At 37.0% G+C, this 17896-nt stretch overlaps 1 protein-coding gene across 1 annotated transcript in view; it reads right to left on the bottom strand.

The window, feature by feature from the left end:
- The window catches only part of LOC103465695 (uncharacterized), a 42324-nt gene that overhangs the window by 3972 nt on the left and 20456 nt on the right, over window positions 1-17896 (bottom strand). Inside the window, exons 4-8 of the mRNA XM_081607743.1 lie at window positions 17615-17808; window positions 14160-14226; window positions 6221-6343; window positions 2185-2378; window positions 8-95 (exon numbers count right to left, since the gene is read on the bottom strand). Coding sequence (XP_081463869.1) covers window positions 17622-17808 — 187 coding nt within the window. The 3' untranslated portion in view covers window positions 8-95; window positions 2185-2378; window positions 6221-6343; window positions 14160-14226; window positions 17615-17621. The remainder of the gene's footprint in view (window positions 1-7; window positions 96-2184; window positions 2379-6220; window positions 6344-14159; window positions 14227-17614; window positions 17809-17896) is intronic.

Genomic DNA, 17896 nt, shown 5'->3' with positions numbered 1-17896 from the left:
TACACACCTGTTCTGTCTGTCTGTGTGTGTGTGTCCAGTCCAGCCTGAGTGTGTGGCAGCTTAGCACGAGGTAGACGGAGGCCTTGTTGCTCGTCCTGGAAGAAACGCAGAGAGATAAACACACTGAGCACACACACACACACACTGAGGAGAAAACACTCCTAATATGCCTCTATGTTGAGCTCCAGATGTACAGTAACTTTTCCTCTTTCTCACACACATACACACACACACATGCTGGACACCCTTCTCACACTGTCACTTTACGCTCCTTCAAGTCTGTAAATTTCTACAAAAGCAGCTGGAAACAAACCAACATGAATCCTCTTGATTCTATGGAAACGTCACACACACACACACGCACACCCCCCCCACACACACGCACCCACCCACGCACGCACACACACACACACACACACACACACACACACACACGCACGCACGCACGCACGCACAAACACAAGTCTGTAAACCCGTCTGAACATTAAAACAGAACATTTACTGATCCATGAACAGGTTGGATATTCCTTATGAAATGTACATTAAATCAGTAATCTGACGTGTATCTTTTTTTCTTTTTGCAGCTTGTCAAAGATATGAGCATGAGCATGATCATGTCACGCTGTATTTTAATTTTTAAAAATTGAATTACTTTCTTATATATATATATATATATATATATTTGTAAAACTAGTTTGTAAATGTGAAGGACAGCAGAAACAAAACTAAAGAAGGATTCCTGAGAGGTTTCCAGCATCGTTCCGACAGGAAACGAGTCTCGGAAGCATTTCCTGTCAGACAGACTGTCCTGCTGTGCAAAATGCATATTCAAAATATTAAAACAGAACAAAAAACAAGACACCCTGCAACTTTTATGCTGAAACTCTGAAAAGAAAAGCTGATTATTTTTCTTACCAGGTACCTACATAGTGACATTTGTACCTACATTTGTTTTCTTCTATTTAAAGATTTTTGAAACGTTCCTCAGATTCTAAACAGTCTCTGGATTGTGTTGGGGTCCGACCCCCCCCACCCCCAACCAGATCCAGGTTTATCGACACAAATCTACACGTCTCTGTTGGGCAGGAGACTTTTTTAAAAACTGTGAAAAAATGACAAATAAAAAATCATCCAAATTGACCAAAACTGGAATCTGAAACAATTAAAATAAAAACTGCTTCCGCTCGTTTTGTAATTTTTCTGCTCTCTTCAAGTTGCAACCTGATCATCTGGATTTTAAACATGCAGAGACATTCAAAGCATTTCATCAAAGCAGTCGTCTTGTCTTTTCTTTTTGTTTTTTTGTTTTTAAACGTAACTGCATTCAAAATACCCAAAATGCATCTGATTAATCAGATGCATTTTGATTAATGCAAAATGCATCTGATTTTCTTTAATAAAAGAAAACTTTTATTAAAGTTTTCTTTTAATATTTCAGACAGTCCATATCACTTAGAGAAGCCCGCAGCACCACACGCTCTCCACCGTACCGTAGTTATATTGATTGTGTTTGTTTTTTTTATGTATGTATATAATGAAGCGAATGTGGATGTTTTGTTTTTTTTATTATTATAGCCTTGTTCATTTGTTTTGTTTTTGTAGTTGGTCTTATTTTGAATTTGTGATATCATTTCCGTTTGTTCTGCATCTTCACTTGTTTATGTTGAATGTGTGAAACCCAGGAAGAGCACATACTGGGAAACGCAGCTTATGAGGTCCCAGAAAAAAAGCAAGAAAAAATATCTTAGTCCACTTGAAATGAGACGAAACTAAAGTAACTTTTCAGCAAAAATAGAGGAGCCTGCTTTCAGTCAATAATTCCTTCATACTGATTAAAACTACCAGCTCCACTAACAGGTTATTTTATAACAAGACATTTCTTTTCCATAAGTGAAATAATGAGCTAATATTTTCATCAGTATGAAGGAGATATTTGCTTAATATAAGCTCCTATATCTTGCAGAAAAGTTACTTGTGATAATTTTGTCTTATTTTAAGTGAACTAACATATTTGCACTGAAAAACTAGACCAAAGTTACTTAGTAAGATTAAATGTTGCAGTGTACAAATTCACAATGTCAGATGGGTTGGAAAAAGATGTAGATTCTGTCTTGATTTCTTTTTTTTGTTGTTGCTTTATTGGTGCTGATTTTCACATTCGGTCCTGGAGTTGCCTCCATTTACCTTCTTGCTTTGTGTGACCAGACGCGGATGGAGACAGACGGACAGACGGACGGACGGACTCCGCTCAGATTTGACTTCCTGGTTTCGGGCGGAGCGGCAAGGCGCCGGCTCTTCCTCCACCTCCACCCAGCAGCCGTCTCTCCTCGTCTCCGTCTCCTACATTTAGCTTCCTCTTCCTGTCACTTGATACTCTACTGACAAAAAAAGAAAATTCAGGAAAAGACGTGACATTTTTGAGCACATCAAAGACAGTCAGTTGTAAATGTTTGATTAGAAAGAAAACATGAAATGCAAAAATGAGATCAAGCAAAAGTTGTTGCTGGTTTTAAAGTCAACCTATTTTTCTTACTTTTAGCCTGATTCTGAAGACGTTTCTACTGCAGTCGGACCTTTTCTGTCAGAAACCAATCGCTGCTTAAAATGTATTACTGATAGTTTTGTAAAAAAAAACAAAACAAAAAAAAAACTGATATGAAGCAATGAAGTATCAATTCTGCACTATTCTTATCACTAATGCCAAAAAAATACTTAAATCAGAGGGATGTGGGGAACCGGTGAGAATTTCAAGATAAATCCTCTGTCAGATTTTGTCAGCAGATTTTCCTCACTAAGTTTATTGTCACAAAGTTCAGGAAAACAAACTCATCTTAGAGATCGCCCACATACAGTCAGGTTCAGCCCACACCCTCATTCTGTCACAGTTTATGGTTCATATTTGTATTTTCACAAATCATCTACTTATAGCCCTGGATATGTACAACTAAAACAAACAAAAAAACACAAAAAAAAATTCAAATAAAATAAGCAGAGTGTAAGCTCATAGTCAGAGCCGACAAAGAGCAGCTGGACATTAAAGCAAACATCTGATGTTGAAGCTGAACGGTTTCTGTGGAAACGTAAAGCTTCATATTTATTCACATTTAAAAAACATTCAAATCATACCAGGATATTTTACATATATGTCACCTTAATTCATTCAACCTTATATGTGACACAGAACTTTGAATCCTGAGTGTTTTTGTTCCACACACACACACACACGCACACACACACACACGCACACACACACACACACACGCACACGCAAACACACACACACACCCACACACCCTCACACAGTATGATTCTACCTGAGGTATTTCTTTTATCCTTTACTACCTGCAGGATAGAAAACTGCGACGGTTTTCTGACATAAAATAAAAAAATATAAATCAGATGATTTGTTGGAAACAGAAGCGATTCCTTCACTGGGGTTTTGTTTTTGTTCTTAATTTGTTTGTTTTAAACCAGCAGACAAAAAAATATTCCCAGCATAAACATAGTTTTCTGTCTGGCATTAACAAATAAACAGGTTAAATAACTGTCCCATTTCAGTCACATCTGGAAGTGAAATGTTCATTTTAACTTCACAAGGTTTTTATTCTGCAATGAGAAAAATGTTTCAGTTCTTAATGTTAATTTGTTTTATTTTTACATGAAGTGAATGCAGAATTGCTTTGGAAAGTTTTTGATTTTGGTAAGAACACACACACACACGCGCACACGCACACACACGCACGCACACGCACACACACACACGCACACACACACACTCGGATATGAAGAGTGTGTATGGGAATCTTTAGATATGCTTTGAGTTTTTCAGACTGTTTTCACACTCAACTGGACAATAAATGCTTTCTGTAAATTAAGAAAAAAGGGTGAAATATTTTTGCCTGTGTGTAGTGTTTCTTTAAATCAACACACACAAACACACACACACGCACGCACACACGCACACACACACACACACACGCACACACACATGCAGCTTTAAAAACAGGAACTATTTGCCTCACACCTCATAGTAAAAACAAAGAATAAACTTTAAGTTAAGAATAAGCAACACGTCCTCAGCTGCATTGTCATTCCTGGTTAAAATACCGAACACAATACAAATGTCTACCTCTCTCTCTCACTCACACACACACGCAGACACACGCGCACACACACAAACACTCAAACTCACTTTTATTCAGAACAAACATCCAAAACCTAATGTATTGTCATTAAAAAATAACAAACCCTTCTATCCGCTGCATCCTTTGTGTAGAGGTTTAGTTTTGTCCGTTATCGCCTTTATTTATTTCGACATCATTTGTTTTTGTTGCTGTTCTGCACAGAGCCTGTCGCGTTTCCTCCTCACTCTGAAGAAATCTCTAAATTCATTTGGTCAACATGAAACATGAAACACTAACAAACTGTCACACACACACACACACACACACACACACACACACACACACACACACACACACACACACGCACACGCACATGCACATAGAGAGAGAGAGAGAATGTGTGTGTGGCATGAGCAGCACATTTCACTTTTATCACATCTTCTCAAGTTATATCTATAAACATTAAGGTGTTGTGACAGACCGACTTGTAAAGCTATACAAAAAAAGGGTTAAAAGATTTTAAAATGCAAATCTGAAAAGTGTGGCATGCATGTATATTTGGCCCAGAGTGAATGCTTTCTTTTAGGGCAGCTTTGAGCAATAAGACATTGACCATTTTTTTCACAAATTCTTCCTTGCAAAGCAGCTCAAAGCTCAGTGAGATGAGCCAGGGAGCATCTGTGAACCTCAGTTTGCCACAAACCTTCGGTCGGATTTAGATCTGGACTTTGATTACACTATTTTGTTGCATGAAAACCAGAAAAAGCTGGAAAAACAAAAGTAAAAAAACAACAAAAAAACTGGAAACCGAGAACTAAGGCTGAAGCTGCAGCTGTGAGTTTAGAAGAATCGTCCTGCTGAACCGTTACACCCAGAGCTCTGTTGAAGAAGAAGGATCCCGCAGCATGATGCTGCCACCACCAAAACAGGAACGGTCCGCTCAGGTCGAAAACTGTCAAAAACGAACAGAAAACTGTTCGTTTTCTGCCACTGACAGCATTTCCTCACTGTCCTAAGATACATTTTTTTGTCAAAACTTTTTCTTTTTTATCTATTGGCAAAAAAAAGGGCATTATTTTATTTTATTTGGGGATTTCAGGTTAAAAGGAGGCTGAATACAAATTCATGTTTCATTTGCAGAATTTCTCTTCCTTCCACAGTTAAGCTCCACTTTATGTTGGTCTGCCACAAACACACACAGCAAAATGGAGGCTGTTGTACAGTGACTCAATGTGCAGATAAGGGCTGTGGGTCGTCCTGCAAGGTGCTGACCGTCAGAGGAGCATCACCTGCCTGGACAGGGGAGTCGGGCTTTACTAAAGCAAAATACCAACAAATAATCTAAAACTGTTTTTCTTCTTGTTTTTTTTGGCCCTCTTTGGTTCGTTTCTCAACACGTTCTAAACTTTAAACAATTATTTCAATACTTTAAGAGGATTTTTTTTTGTATTATTGTAAGGAAACAGGAGCTTTGATCCAAGAATGACAGATGTATGAGTGATTCATCTGAGAGAGTGATTATAACGTAGAGGTGAGGGTTTACCACACAAGTGTTAAATTAAAACAAAACAAAACAAAAACAAAAAAAACAACCCAGAATGAACAGTTTTTTTTTTTTTTTTTTTTAGATTGATTCCCCAGAGTCTTCTGATAATCTGCTCCAAATCACCTGATCTGGGATGAAATCCAACCAATTTATTTTTCTTAAAATCCTTCCAACATTTCGAAAATCTTCCAAACTGCAATTTCTTCACCTTTTATAAATCAGCTGCTTTTTGTTTTTTGTTTTAAATGAACAGAGACGTCCTGACAGGAACTGAAATGTGATTTTAAACTCAACAGTGTTTTTCTAGCTCTGTTGGACAAAAATGTGTGGCTCCATTCAAGTTAGCCTCAGACTTGATTAACAGCTGAAACGATCTGCTGAACCTTGAACGGGATTTCCTTGCTCACCTTCACTCTTCTCTCTTTCCTTTGTTTCGTTTTTGCCAACAAATATTAAGATTTTTGTGAGATGAAGTCATTTATTTTTCTACCTGCATGTGTTTGGAAACAGGATTTAAGCTCAGTCAGACTCGGACGACATGAATGTTTACCTCTCCGTACCGAGGCTTCCTCACACCAAACGACCTTTGACCCTTCTCTTCCGGCTCGCCTTCCGCTTCGCCGGCGGCGAAGCGTCTCGTTTCCGTCCGCTAGAAGTCATCGCCCCTCATTCCCTAAAAATGATACACACACAAACAAATGTATGCTAAAGAAAACGCTGGAAAATAGTGTGAAATGTTATGCTAAAAAATAAAAAATTTAAATTAAGATATGTGTGTGTGCGTGTGTGTGAATGTCCTGAACTCCACATGCTGCTTTTATGGTTTCCATAATTCATACAATTTTAGGTTAACATGTTTTTCTGTTGTAGCTCTTTATTTTGATTCTCTTTTCTCTCACAGTTAAAAAAAACTTTCACAACAAATATCACTTTGTGCTTAATTTAGATATTTATAAAACTCTAATTCTCTTCAGTTCTGATAATAAAACATCTGTAGGGCATAAATGATGTTCATTTTTAACAGAAGAAAAAATATTTTCTGTTTGCATGTGTGCGTGTGTGTAGTAGGCGTGTTTTTCCTTTGTTCCAAGTCATCTTTACGTTTAAAGAGTTTCTTTCAATTATCCTGAATTGATCATTTCATTTATCACATAAACTAGCCATAAACAATGAAATAAACAATGTCACATAAACTGAGTTAATTTCTGTTGTCTGCAGCCTCAACAATAAACTTCAAATGTAAATAAGGGTCGAGTTCATTAGAGAAAATCATCAAATTTGTTTTAGAATCAATAGTTTTTCTCAGACGACGGTTTTCTGTCAGGTTTCCTCTAACAGATCCAGGATTTGAGCTCTGAGCCTTCAGCTCTGCAGTCGGCCATTTTCTGCCTCACTGCAGCGCTTCTTAAAACTCTCTCAGAACTGAATCGTCCATGAAGAAACAGAGCAATGAAACTTGTAAAGCAAAAGGTAAACAGCTGAACAGTAACGCCCCAAAAAGAGCTGTTTTTATTCCTCCTGTTTGTTGTTGGCTGCAGCGCTAACGTGGCTAACAACAGAGGGGTGGCAACAAAATGGCTGACTGTGATATTAATTCAAAACACACACTCACACACACACATACACACACCATACATGTGTCATTGTAGAGGGAGATGAATTAAAAGTACTTTAGGTGTTTGTCTCTTTTTTAAAATGAGATGGAGTATTACATTTAAACGGAACTTTTCACTTCATATAGTTTTATATTCTTGTTTCCCGTGTCATTTTCCTCTGTTTTTAATAAATAAATATCACACAAAGACAGAAATCCACCTCCAAGATACAGACTTTCACAAAACAAAAGGAAATAATTCAAACTCTTTAGAATTGTAAATGTTCAAAGATAAGCAACATTTTGACTTTGTCTTTAAAAAAGCTAAACAGAGTACTTCATCTGTGCTACAAAATGTTTTAAATGAGCCACTGAGAAAACTCTTAAAGAAGAGTGAGTGTTTAGGAGCTTCTGGGTCTGAAAGGATCTCAATACATCCAGATCTTTTCTCCCATCACATAATCGTCCACAAACCTTTAATAAAACTTTATTCATGTCCTAGCAAGAAGGAAATGATCTTCCTCGGCCGCTTTTAGCTTTGATTTTAACTGCAAATTCACACCGGTCGTTATTAGAGATGCACCAATCCGATATCAATATCTGTATCAGACCCGATATTGAAAACAATCCTAGATCAGTTATGGGTGAAATTGTGCCAGGTCCAAAAGAGCGGATCTATTCAGCCTACTTCTGAGAGACATCATGCTTTATTTATTTCATATTATATTTATAATTCCTAGTTGCTCTTTCTGAACCATTTGAAAGGTTTGTTGCAGTTCATTTTTACGTTTGAACAAGACAGTCAACCCATTATTTTTGTCAGTTCCAGTTTATAATAAATGATCTTTATTATTTAATCTACATGGGCTGTTTTACTCCTAACTAAACTCAACAAATTAAAGTTGTTTTTACAAGTTTGACCAAACCTGTGAAGCTGTTGCTGTATTTTAATGAGCTGTGCTGGTCCAGAGTTACCAGATAAATTTATAATTCAGTACATTTACTGTATGTCTGTGTTTAAAAAGAGAAATGTTTGAAGTTAACTCAGCTGTTTTTCTGTATCGGATCGGTATCGGCCGATACTGAACCTCAGATATTGGTATCGGTATCAAGAATGAAAAAAGTGGATCAGTGTGTCTCCAGTTGCTGTAGAGCTTCACTAACTGTTGTAGAAGTGGATGAAAACATGTCAAGTTGTTCAATCTACAAAGGTATCTTTTACACCACTAAAAAAGATGAATATCACCGTACAGAATCCCACAACCTGAACCAAAAAAATAAAACCACGGCGGTGTCCGAAATTTTGACAATCCCAAACACGTGTTGAGTCCAACATTTAGGGATCCAGATCGAAATCAGAACAGAATCAATTTTCTTAAAAACCTCTAAAGGAAACTGTGAACTTCTGTTTCCTCAGCAAGGAAAAAGTGCCAAAGCGCCAAAGTGCAGTCCACACCTCACCTAAACACATCATGGTAAAACATGGTGGGGCAGCATCATGCTGTGGGGATATGGGAAGATGGATGGAAGTAGATGAAAGACATCGGGGAGATAAAAGACTGGAGCTGACAGTCAGATCGAAGGATAGCTATGTTTCAGGATGGCCCAGTCAAAGTCCAGACCTAAATCCGATTGAGAATCTGAGGAAACCTTCACAGGTGACCTCCATCCAATCTGAGAGAATTAGAGATTTGATTTTTCAGACTTTTAAAATGAAAATATATTTTTAAAGACATTTCATCTATACTTTAAGGTTTGTGTTTGTTACTAGGCCGAACATGAACAAGCTAAAAACCTGTGAGTGATTTTAGAGTATGTAGATGAAGTTACTCCAGCTCATTATTGTTACCAGCAGTTCTGTCGTTAGCGTTGAGGAACGATTCTGCAAGAAAAAGACAAGATGAACTTCTAAACCCAAATCTACTTCATAGGAATTTAAACCTAAATATGACGATGGCAAAATGAACAAAGCTTTTATCAACACTGTGCATTTTGGAGTGAAACACTAGAAAAAACAGAATTTAAAGACCAAGCCTTTCTTTCTTTATTTTATTTTTTCGTATTTGTTTCTTGCTACAGTGCGATGCTACATTTTTCTGTCACGTTAACAATTTGGCTGCAATTTAAAAACATTCAACAAGCTCAAATATTGGGACGACTTTCTTCTTAAAAAAAAAGAAACAAAAAGAAACAAAAAAAAGAACAATAAAAACACTTTGAACTGCCCTGTTGCTGAAAATGTGCAATTATAAATAAAATTACCTTAAAAATAAAAGAGAAATATTGATAACCATAGATGATGGAATTGAAGCTTTTGGTAGGGAAGAAAATTTATATAAATCTGTGCACAGTATGATTTTTATAAATTATTTTTTATTGGAACAAGATGCTTGTTTCTTGATGTCCTCAGTGACCTCTCATGAGCCGAACAGAGTAAAAGAAAAAAAAAAAACTACATGTAATTAGTTGTTTCTCCTGAAAGCAGCCCTGATGTCTGCAGCAGCACTCAACCCAACTTGTTCCAAGCAGCAAAATGTATAATTGCTTTTCATGCGTTACTTCAAATACTCACCGTCTACAGTCTCCGCCCTCTGCTGCGCTCAGATCGAAACACTCTAAAAGAATTTTAGACTCTAAAATTTCAACATAGGAGTATGAACAGCTTCACCTTTAATAGCAATTAAAGTAATGTGATTTCATTTACACAGCCCAATCATGTTCTATAAATAAGAATATTTCGATGGAGCTCGATGGAGCTCTTTGGTCAGACTGAATGTTTGAAAACAGCGACCTCAAAAAGCTGCAGTTCTGTATTTAAAGAAAAAACTTATTTTTTTATTTGTCTGACGTAATATTCTAATTTTAAACGCCATGTTTTCATAAACTGTAAGCAGAAGATTTGTGATAATTAACAGAAATGGAGGTTTTCAAACATCCGTCTGGGTGTTGATGTAACGTGTTCTCAGATGTAACTCAGTAAGAAACTTCCTGGAATAAAGCGACTTTCCTGTAATATTCTGATTTATCTGAATTTGTTTGTATACGAGGGGTCTGCAGAACGCTCCACCATTTAACAGGCTGCAAATGAAAACTTTACAATCTGAGCACAATTATCACTCGGTTTGTTATGATTTTCTGTATTTTCGCATCTCAAGGTTGCAGATCTTTTTTTTGACTTTGCAAAGTCATGATGCTCAGTCTTGTTAGAGTTCATTTGCTTTTATTAAACAGATTTTGAAAAATGGAAAGATGTTCAAGAATCTGTCTGATTGTGTTCAAAATGAACTCTTCAATGAACGTGTGTGTGTGGGGGGGTGTGCGCGTGTGAGTGTGTGCGCGCGCGCGTGTGTGTGTGTGAGGAGAGAAGAGTGCGAGTGTGACTCAGCGAGTGTGTCGGAGCAGGAGTGAGAATTTACTTGAGAACTTGTCAGTTTCTGACGTATGTGAAAGATGTGCACGCAACAAAACAACCAGTCTACATTCACATTGCACTGAATTACATTACAAAACAACAACAAAAAAATTATGGATCAAATTTATGATTTATTCCTTCTGCTTTAAATATAAACTGAACATTTTACCAAAAAACAAAATTTGGCTCCTCAAAACTGTCAGCAAAAAACAGAAAACAAAAACATCAGCGGACGTATTTGTGTTTGTAAGGACGTGCGCTAATGAAAAGTTTTATTAAATGAAACTTTGTGATGCAAAAGTACAAAAAATAACAAAGAGGAAATATTTACGCATAAATGAGGATCTCTGTAAGACATAACAAGGCTACATCTATGAAATCACAGAAGCTTCACACACACACACACACACGCACGCACACGTATACACAATATGTCATCTCTGGAAACACACACACTTATACACACCACAGGGTATCCATTTCTCTGTAAAAATTGAAAACATGAAGAAAATATTTCACTTGTTGATGTAAAAAAACAAAACAAAAAATCTAACCATAGCCAACAGAATCTATATATAAAAGAAATAAAGGGTACTTTTAACTAACAAAAACATCATAATTTTCATTAATGCGATGCCGATTTTAAGAATAGATGGAGAAACTTTCAGTTTTCAGTTCTCAGCTTCTCCTAAATTCCTACTAAGTTAAAAATTTCTGCTCATCTGAAGAAATCATTATTGATAAACGACAGACAGGCCCAGAAATATTCATACTGTTGACAGATTTACATTTAAAATGATATTTACTGAACCGAGACATTGATTTCTGACAGGAAGTGGGACTGGCAAACGATGATGCATCTTTTATTTTTATTTACATTTTACTTTAAGAAGATATTATATAAAACAATGTATCATTAATTAATGATACATTCATTAGTGATACATTGACGAATGTATCATTAATGAATGATACATTCAATAATGATACATTGATGAATGTATCATTCATCAATTATCAGGTTTCCCCTAATAATTTGATGATTTATTTTTGGTGATGAGCTCCAGGCCTCTTTGCAATCATCTAAACTTTCAATATTCAAATCAAGATCCAAACGATAACTCCAGTCTGACGTTTTGAATGATTCTCGGCTTCACTGAATTACACCAACATACAAAACTTTGGATCAATAAGATGGAGATTTGTAGATTTTACCAGATTTTATTATTAAAAAAAACTTCAAATACCAACAGCTCAAGTCAAAATCATCTCCAGCGGTGAATTATTTCACTTCTCACAAGAGTTAAAGACCCAAATCACACCATGAAATGATCACAGAGTTACTGTTAATATGTAAATGCAGCTAGATCTTTAAGAATAATAAATACTTCAATGTGTCGAATGAGGCAATAAATGCAGCTAACAATGCGCGTTCTGTTCACACATGCTCTACAAAGTGTCAAATGCTAAACCTTGAGATTGTCGAAATAAAATAAAAAACCAAAAGTGGTGTAAAATGTGTCACAAGACACATTTTACACTGTTGCAGTAGCCTTTTAAACTACTGCAAAGGTAGTTTAAAAGGCTGAAGAAAACTTGTAAATGGGTTAAAACACATTTTATTTTGTTGCTGTTGTTTTTTTTCTTTCAGAAGAAGAATGGAGAGGAGAAATCCAAAAACAAAGAGTGAGTCAGTCGCGTTTTGCTGGGATTGCATGTGAGAGAAAAACACAGCAGTTCATAACTGTGAAGCAGAAGGAAACTGATCTGCAGTTTTTTTTTACAAATGAAAATCAGCCAATTCCGGTGTGTGCTAGATATATCCGACCCCCTTTTACTCTGACACTTCTGAAGAAAATCTAGTGCAACCATTTTCCTTCAGAAGCTACCCAAGTCATAAAAGCTGCTTTCATGGACAAAAGGCTGCAGCTGAAGGAAATCCATAACAAATCTGTCCACAGCAACATGTGGAAGAGTAAGAGGAAGACTTTTGATTTTCATGCAAAACAAAACACTGTGGTGGCGGTGGCAACATGGCGGTGGCAGCATCATGCAGGGATCTAAGCCAGGCAGATGTAGAAAGACAGACATTAAGACATTAACCCAACTGAAAGACATCTGCCTGTCATCTGCCAACTAATAATTAAAAGGGCAGTGTTATGTATTTTATGTATTTTCTAGGCAGATAATATCATTTTATAGCACAATGAAGTAACTTTGTTAACTTCAGGTGTTATAAAAATACTACAATTAAAAATAAAAGAAATTTGACTTTGCAAATTAACGCCTTGAGATTATTCCTCTGACTCTTTAAAAACTGCTGCTCTTTCTGACAGTCCGCCTCCAGGAAGTCACCACAACATGGCTCCTCTATTAACTCATTTTTACAAGAGTTTAACTGAGAAGCGGCTCCTGCAATGAGCTCAGCAGATGTGCAGTTCCATCAGGTGTTTGCTAATTGCTGCTGGCTAGTCTGAAGGAGCTAGCCACCTCCTTCAGACTAGGAGCTGGCTAGCCAGCTAGCCAGCTAGCCAGCTAGGAGCTAGCCAGCTCTGTGAGGCGAAAGCCCTCACAGATCAGACGAAAGCTCAGAAGATTTGAAACTGCAGCTCAGAGGCGGGGCTAGGTACAACCAGGCGTTCTGCACAGCTGAATGGTTGCCACTGAGATTAAAGGATTTCTCAAACATGCGTGAAAGAATCAAAGCAACTCTTGATGAAGGAATAACATGACAACATGACGTAAAGCTCAAAATAATCAATTTTACATAATCCTGCCCCTTTAAAAACTCCCAGTCTGACTGAGTTGGAGTTATTTTACATAAAGCAATGTGCAAGAGTTTCAGTCTTAAGTGCAAATGTAGTTAAGGCACAAGAAACATACAGCTGTCAACGCAGCACAAGGCGGCTCTACAAAGTACTGACTGGGCCGGGCTGAATACACATCAATAGACATTTCCCACAAAATCAGTTTTATGTGCAATTTTCTTCCATTGCACAGATATATACGTGTGCTGGTCTATTACATGAAATTATATATATATATATATAATTTTAAAAAAACACTGGTGTTTCTGGCAAAATGACAAAATAATGGGAAGGGGTAAGAAAGATGTAGAGCAGCTACCTTATTGCTATCCAGTCCAGATTAGTAAAAGTCAGAAGCTATTCATAATGAACTGGTCAGATCAAAGACTCACCTTATTAATCTGGCTGAATTTCTACTTAATTGCTATCTGGTTTCTCTAGAACCAGATAACAAAAAAAACCCACAAAAAAACTAAAAAACAAGGGCAACAAAAAAAGTGATGAACTCAAAGTTTTGGTCATCTGTTAACTGTGATTTGTTCTTGGTAGTCAAGTAAAACCTGAACAAACCAAAGATCCTTTCAGATCTGTGGAGATTTTTAAGCTCAATACTGAAACGTCAACATTCTTTACTTAAAACTTTTACTGCAGCTTTTATCCAGCTTTGCTAACATACCTGTGTTGCACCGTGATCTGAGCCGGGTCACAGACTCGGGACTCCTTTGGGGTTGTGCAGTTGTATTCTGTGTACAGACAAAAAAAAAAAGATATAAAAAAAATTCATAAAAAAAAATAAATATCTACTCCAGAAATCTCAGCTTTCATCTAAACTGAAACACCTTCACCTTGTTCCACTTTGAAAATCACAGTGAAATCCATTTCCTGACACCAGCTGATTCACGTCTGCAAAGCTGTCAGAAAAACCTCTGATTGAGATTTAGCCGAGTCATCACCGTCGCTAACTATGACATCAGCAATAAAACGGCTAGACGTACACACACACACACACGCACGCACATGCACACGCACACACACCTGTGATGACGTACAACCAGAACAATTTAGGCTTTTCTAAAAAAGCAAGTATTTTGTTATATTACAGAGCAACTTTCATCCCTTCACGGTTTTAAAGAACAGCGTCTGTGACGACGGGGCCTTGAGCTCATATTTTCTTCAGCTCTGTGACGCCTTTCACACAACAAAACGGCCGTGCTGGATTTTCGTAGGTAGGCTTGATCATCAACTTTGACTGAAAGGAAATCGTTTTAAAAGTAACAAAAGTAAAGGACGACCAATCTGTGTTATCATTTGTCCCCTGTGTTACTTGTGTATTTGTTCAGCGTTCTCCAAAGACGCATAAAGTGCCACTTTGACTGGAGAAGCATAATTTGATGCTGAAAATGTTTTTTTTTTATTTTTTTATAGCAATCCTTTAATTTGAGCACATTTTTAGTAAGTGGGGGGGGGGGGGAGGGAAAATTCCACGTTAAGAATTATACTTCTTAAGTGTGTTCCACATATCAGTGCCTGTGACAGAGGTTTTGTAATGGCTTTCTACTCACAAACTGTCTCAGTAAGAGGCTTGAAATCTGCAACTTCACTGCCTCTCAGCTGGATCTTTTACAATGGTTTCTAATGTCTTTCGTTAAAAATGAAGAACCGACTACTGTTTTTAAATATAGATATATTAACAACTGCAGGTTTTAGAAGAGTTTCAGGGTTTTTTTTCATTGAATAATTTTGTTTTCTTGTAACTAGTAGAAAACTATGTGGGTTTTCTTATATCATTTTCCACAAATGTCAACATCCCAAAGAAGAAAACATATCTACTTTATTTGTTTAGCTTAAGAAATATAAATAAAATGAATTAAAATGAGTTCAATCTAACTTTCTAAGTTGTCTTTTTTTAATTAATTAATTAATTAATTAATAATAATAATAATAATAATAATAATAATAATAATAATAAAGTTCATGTAACATTTGTTTTTGTTTGTTTTTATTTATCTGTACAGCACTTTGAGCTGCTTTATAAATAAAATTGATTGATAAAATATAGATCTTAGAGTTCTAGATCCTCTCCTTTGTAAAGCACATTTCAATAATAAAGACTGTCAAAGTGCTTGTAAAAACATAATACAGAAGATGCTACAGCTATCAAAATGTGAGCCTGTCAAGGTAAACATGGATCCTCATCCTGCCTTGTTAGTCAGTTTGAGTTGTTTTGTTTTTTTCTATTGCACTGACTGAAGATAGTGTTGAATTTATTCAGGTAGGTATTTTCTTGATTTACTGTCTTATTAATATCAAAGCTCTCTTGCATGTGCACAAATCTTTGTTAATATTCTTCTAATGTCGAAAAAAAGGATCCACAATTTTGCAGTTGCAGCGTTTCCATTAAATTCATCCATTCATTATCACGTTTATCAGTAGTGAGGTGGCGAGGTTTGCTGGTGCCCATCTCCAGCTAACGTTCCGGGCGAGAAGCGGGGTTCACCCTGGACAGGTCGCCAGTCTGTTGCAGGGCAACACAGAGACACACAGGACAAACAACCATGCCCACGCACACTCACACTCACACCTAGGGACGATTTGGAGAGGCCAATTAACCTGACAGTCATGTTTTTGGACTGTGGGAGGAAACCGGAGTACCCGGAGAAAACCCACGCATGCACAGGGAGAACATGCAAGGCAACAGCTCTACCAACTGCGCCACTGTGCAGTTAAGACCTCGCGTTAACAAGCTAGCTCACGCGATAAGTCATTATCGTTGCCATTAAAATAATTAAAATAATGGCAGCGATGTTAATGGCATCGATGGATGTAAACAGATGAGGTATGTTGATGGCGCGAACACTCTTCATCTGTTATCAGTGTTTTATTCAGGTGCTGGGTCGACAAGCCCCTTACGCCTGGGCGCGGATACGTAGGCGTCGTTTTGGGGAAATTGTACCGAAGAGTTATGGATTCAACACGTTTGAATGACAACATTTTATGAACTGTGCGAAGCTGTGAGAGCTCCAATAGAGCCTGCTGCACATTATCCCAAGAAAAACAAACCGTCATCCTCCTACCACTTCCTTTCGCCGCCTTCTGCGTTTTCGCCATTACTAACAACCGGCTGTTGGTCACGTGACTAGTGTGACGTGGGGAAAAAAGTGCTTTCGTGGCAGTTTTACGAAACATTTACATAACAACTTATGTAGAAGCGTATCAGTCCTGGCTGAATATTCTTCATATTCTTGATAACTCGCTGATTTTGCCGTATTTAACATATTGTTCAGAAATGTGTGGAATTAATTACAACCACTGAGTATCCTAAGGAAACGAGCCACTAGAATCATCCATGATGTTGGTTATTATGAGCACACAAAACCATTATTCTTGAAATCTAGAAGTCTCAAATTTGAAGATCTGGTGGAATTTAAAATTGCTCAAATTATGTTTAAAGTATCAAATAAACTGCTACCTGAGCTCATACAGAGCATGTTTCTTGAAAGAGAAGGGGGATATAACTTAAGGGGTTACTCAAACTTAAGGATTCGTAGTTTACACACAAGAAAGAGTTTTTTTAATTTTACTCATGGTGTAAAATTATGGAATAAGTTAAATGAGTTAAAACTAAGTAAAAATGTAATGCAATATAATATAAGGAGGTAATTTTCACAAGATAAAGAAATATGGGTGAGAGTTAATGTGTGTATGTAAATTGAGGCTAACACATATGAGTGTGTTTGTGAGTATGCATGTAAGGATGCATATATTTAGACATGTGTGTTTGGTGAGTTCATGGCAAAAAACAGATAAAATGGAAAATTAATTAACCTATATCAAGATTTTCCTTTTTTTTTTAAATTTAATACTGAGGGTCCGTCTGAAAACGTGTTTAGCTTTTCATATTTTAAGCATTGAGCTCTCTGACACGTCACATTGCTTTTTTCCCCAATGAAACGAGAAGTCATGGATGACTTATGAAAATTTACCAAACTGCCTGACCGAGGTAAAAATATAAAGTAAATGCTTCAGTAATATTTGTTCTATAGGAATTTTTAATGCGTCGTTGAATTCAAATGCGACTGGAACAAAAACATACATATACAGTATGTACGGTAATTCAAGGCTTGAATTTACCTTGATTCTACTGGAAGACTGTGGGGACGATCACGAGTGGACGGAGACGTACGAGTTGTAGAGAAGACGAACAAAGCAGCTTTTGAAGAACGAGAGCGAGCAGAAGGAACAGACGTGGGAACGTGGAGCTGAAGGCAGGAGACGTCGTCGTCCAGGTTTCATTCGGCCAGGGTTTCCCGTCTCCTCTCAGGCCGCTGATGAACAAAGAGTCAAGGAGGGGTAAGAGACAGGCAGAGAGAAAGATAAAGATTTACCAAACATCAGATGGACTTTGTACTGCAA

This window comes from Poecilia reticulata, chromosome 6, assembly GCF_904066995.2.
Source record: "Poecilia reticulata chromosome 6, P_reticulata-male-v2, whole genome shotgun sequence".
Lineage (NCBI taxonomy): Eukaryota > Metazoa > Chordata > Actinopteri > Cyprinodontiformes > Poeciliidae > Poecilia > Poecilia reticulata.
Note: the sequence above shows the minus strand (reverse complement) of the source record. Positions and strands in the feature narration are given on the sequence as shown.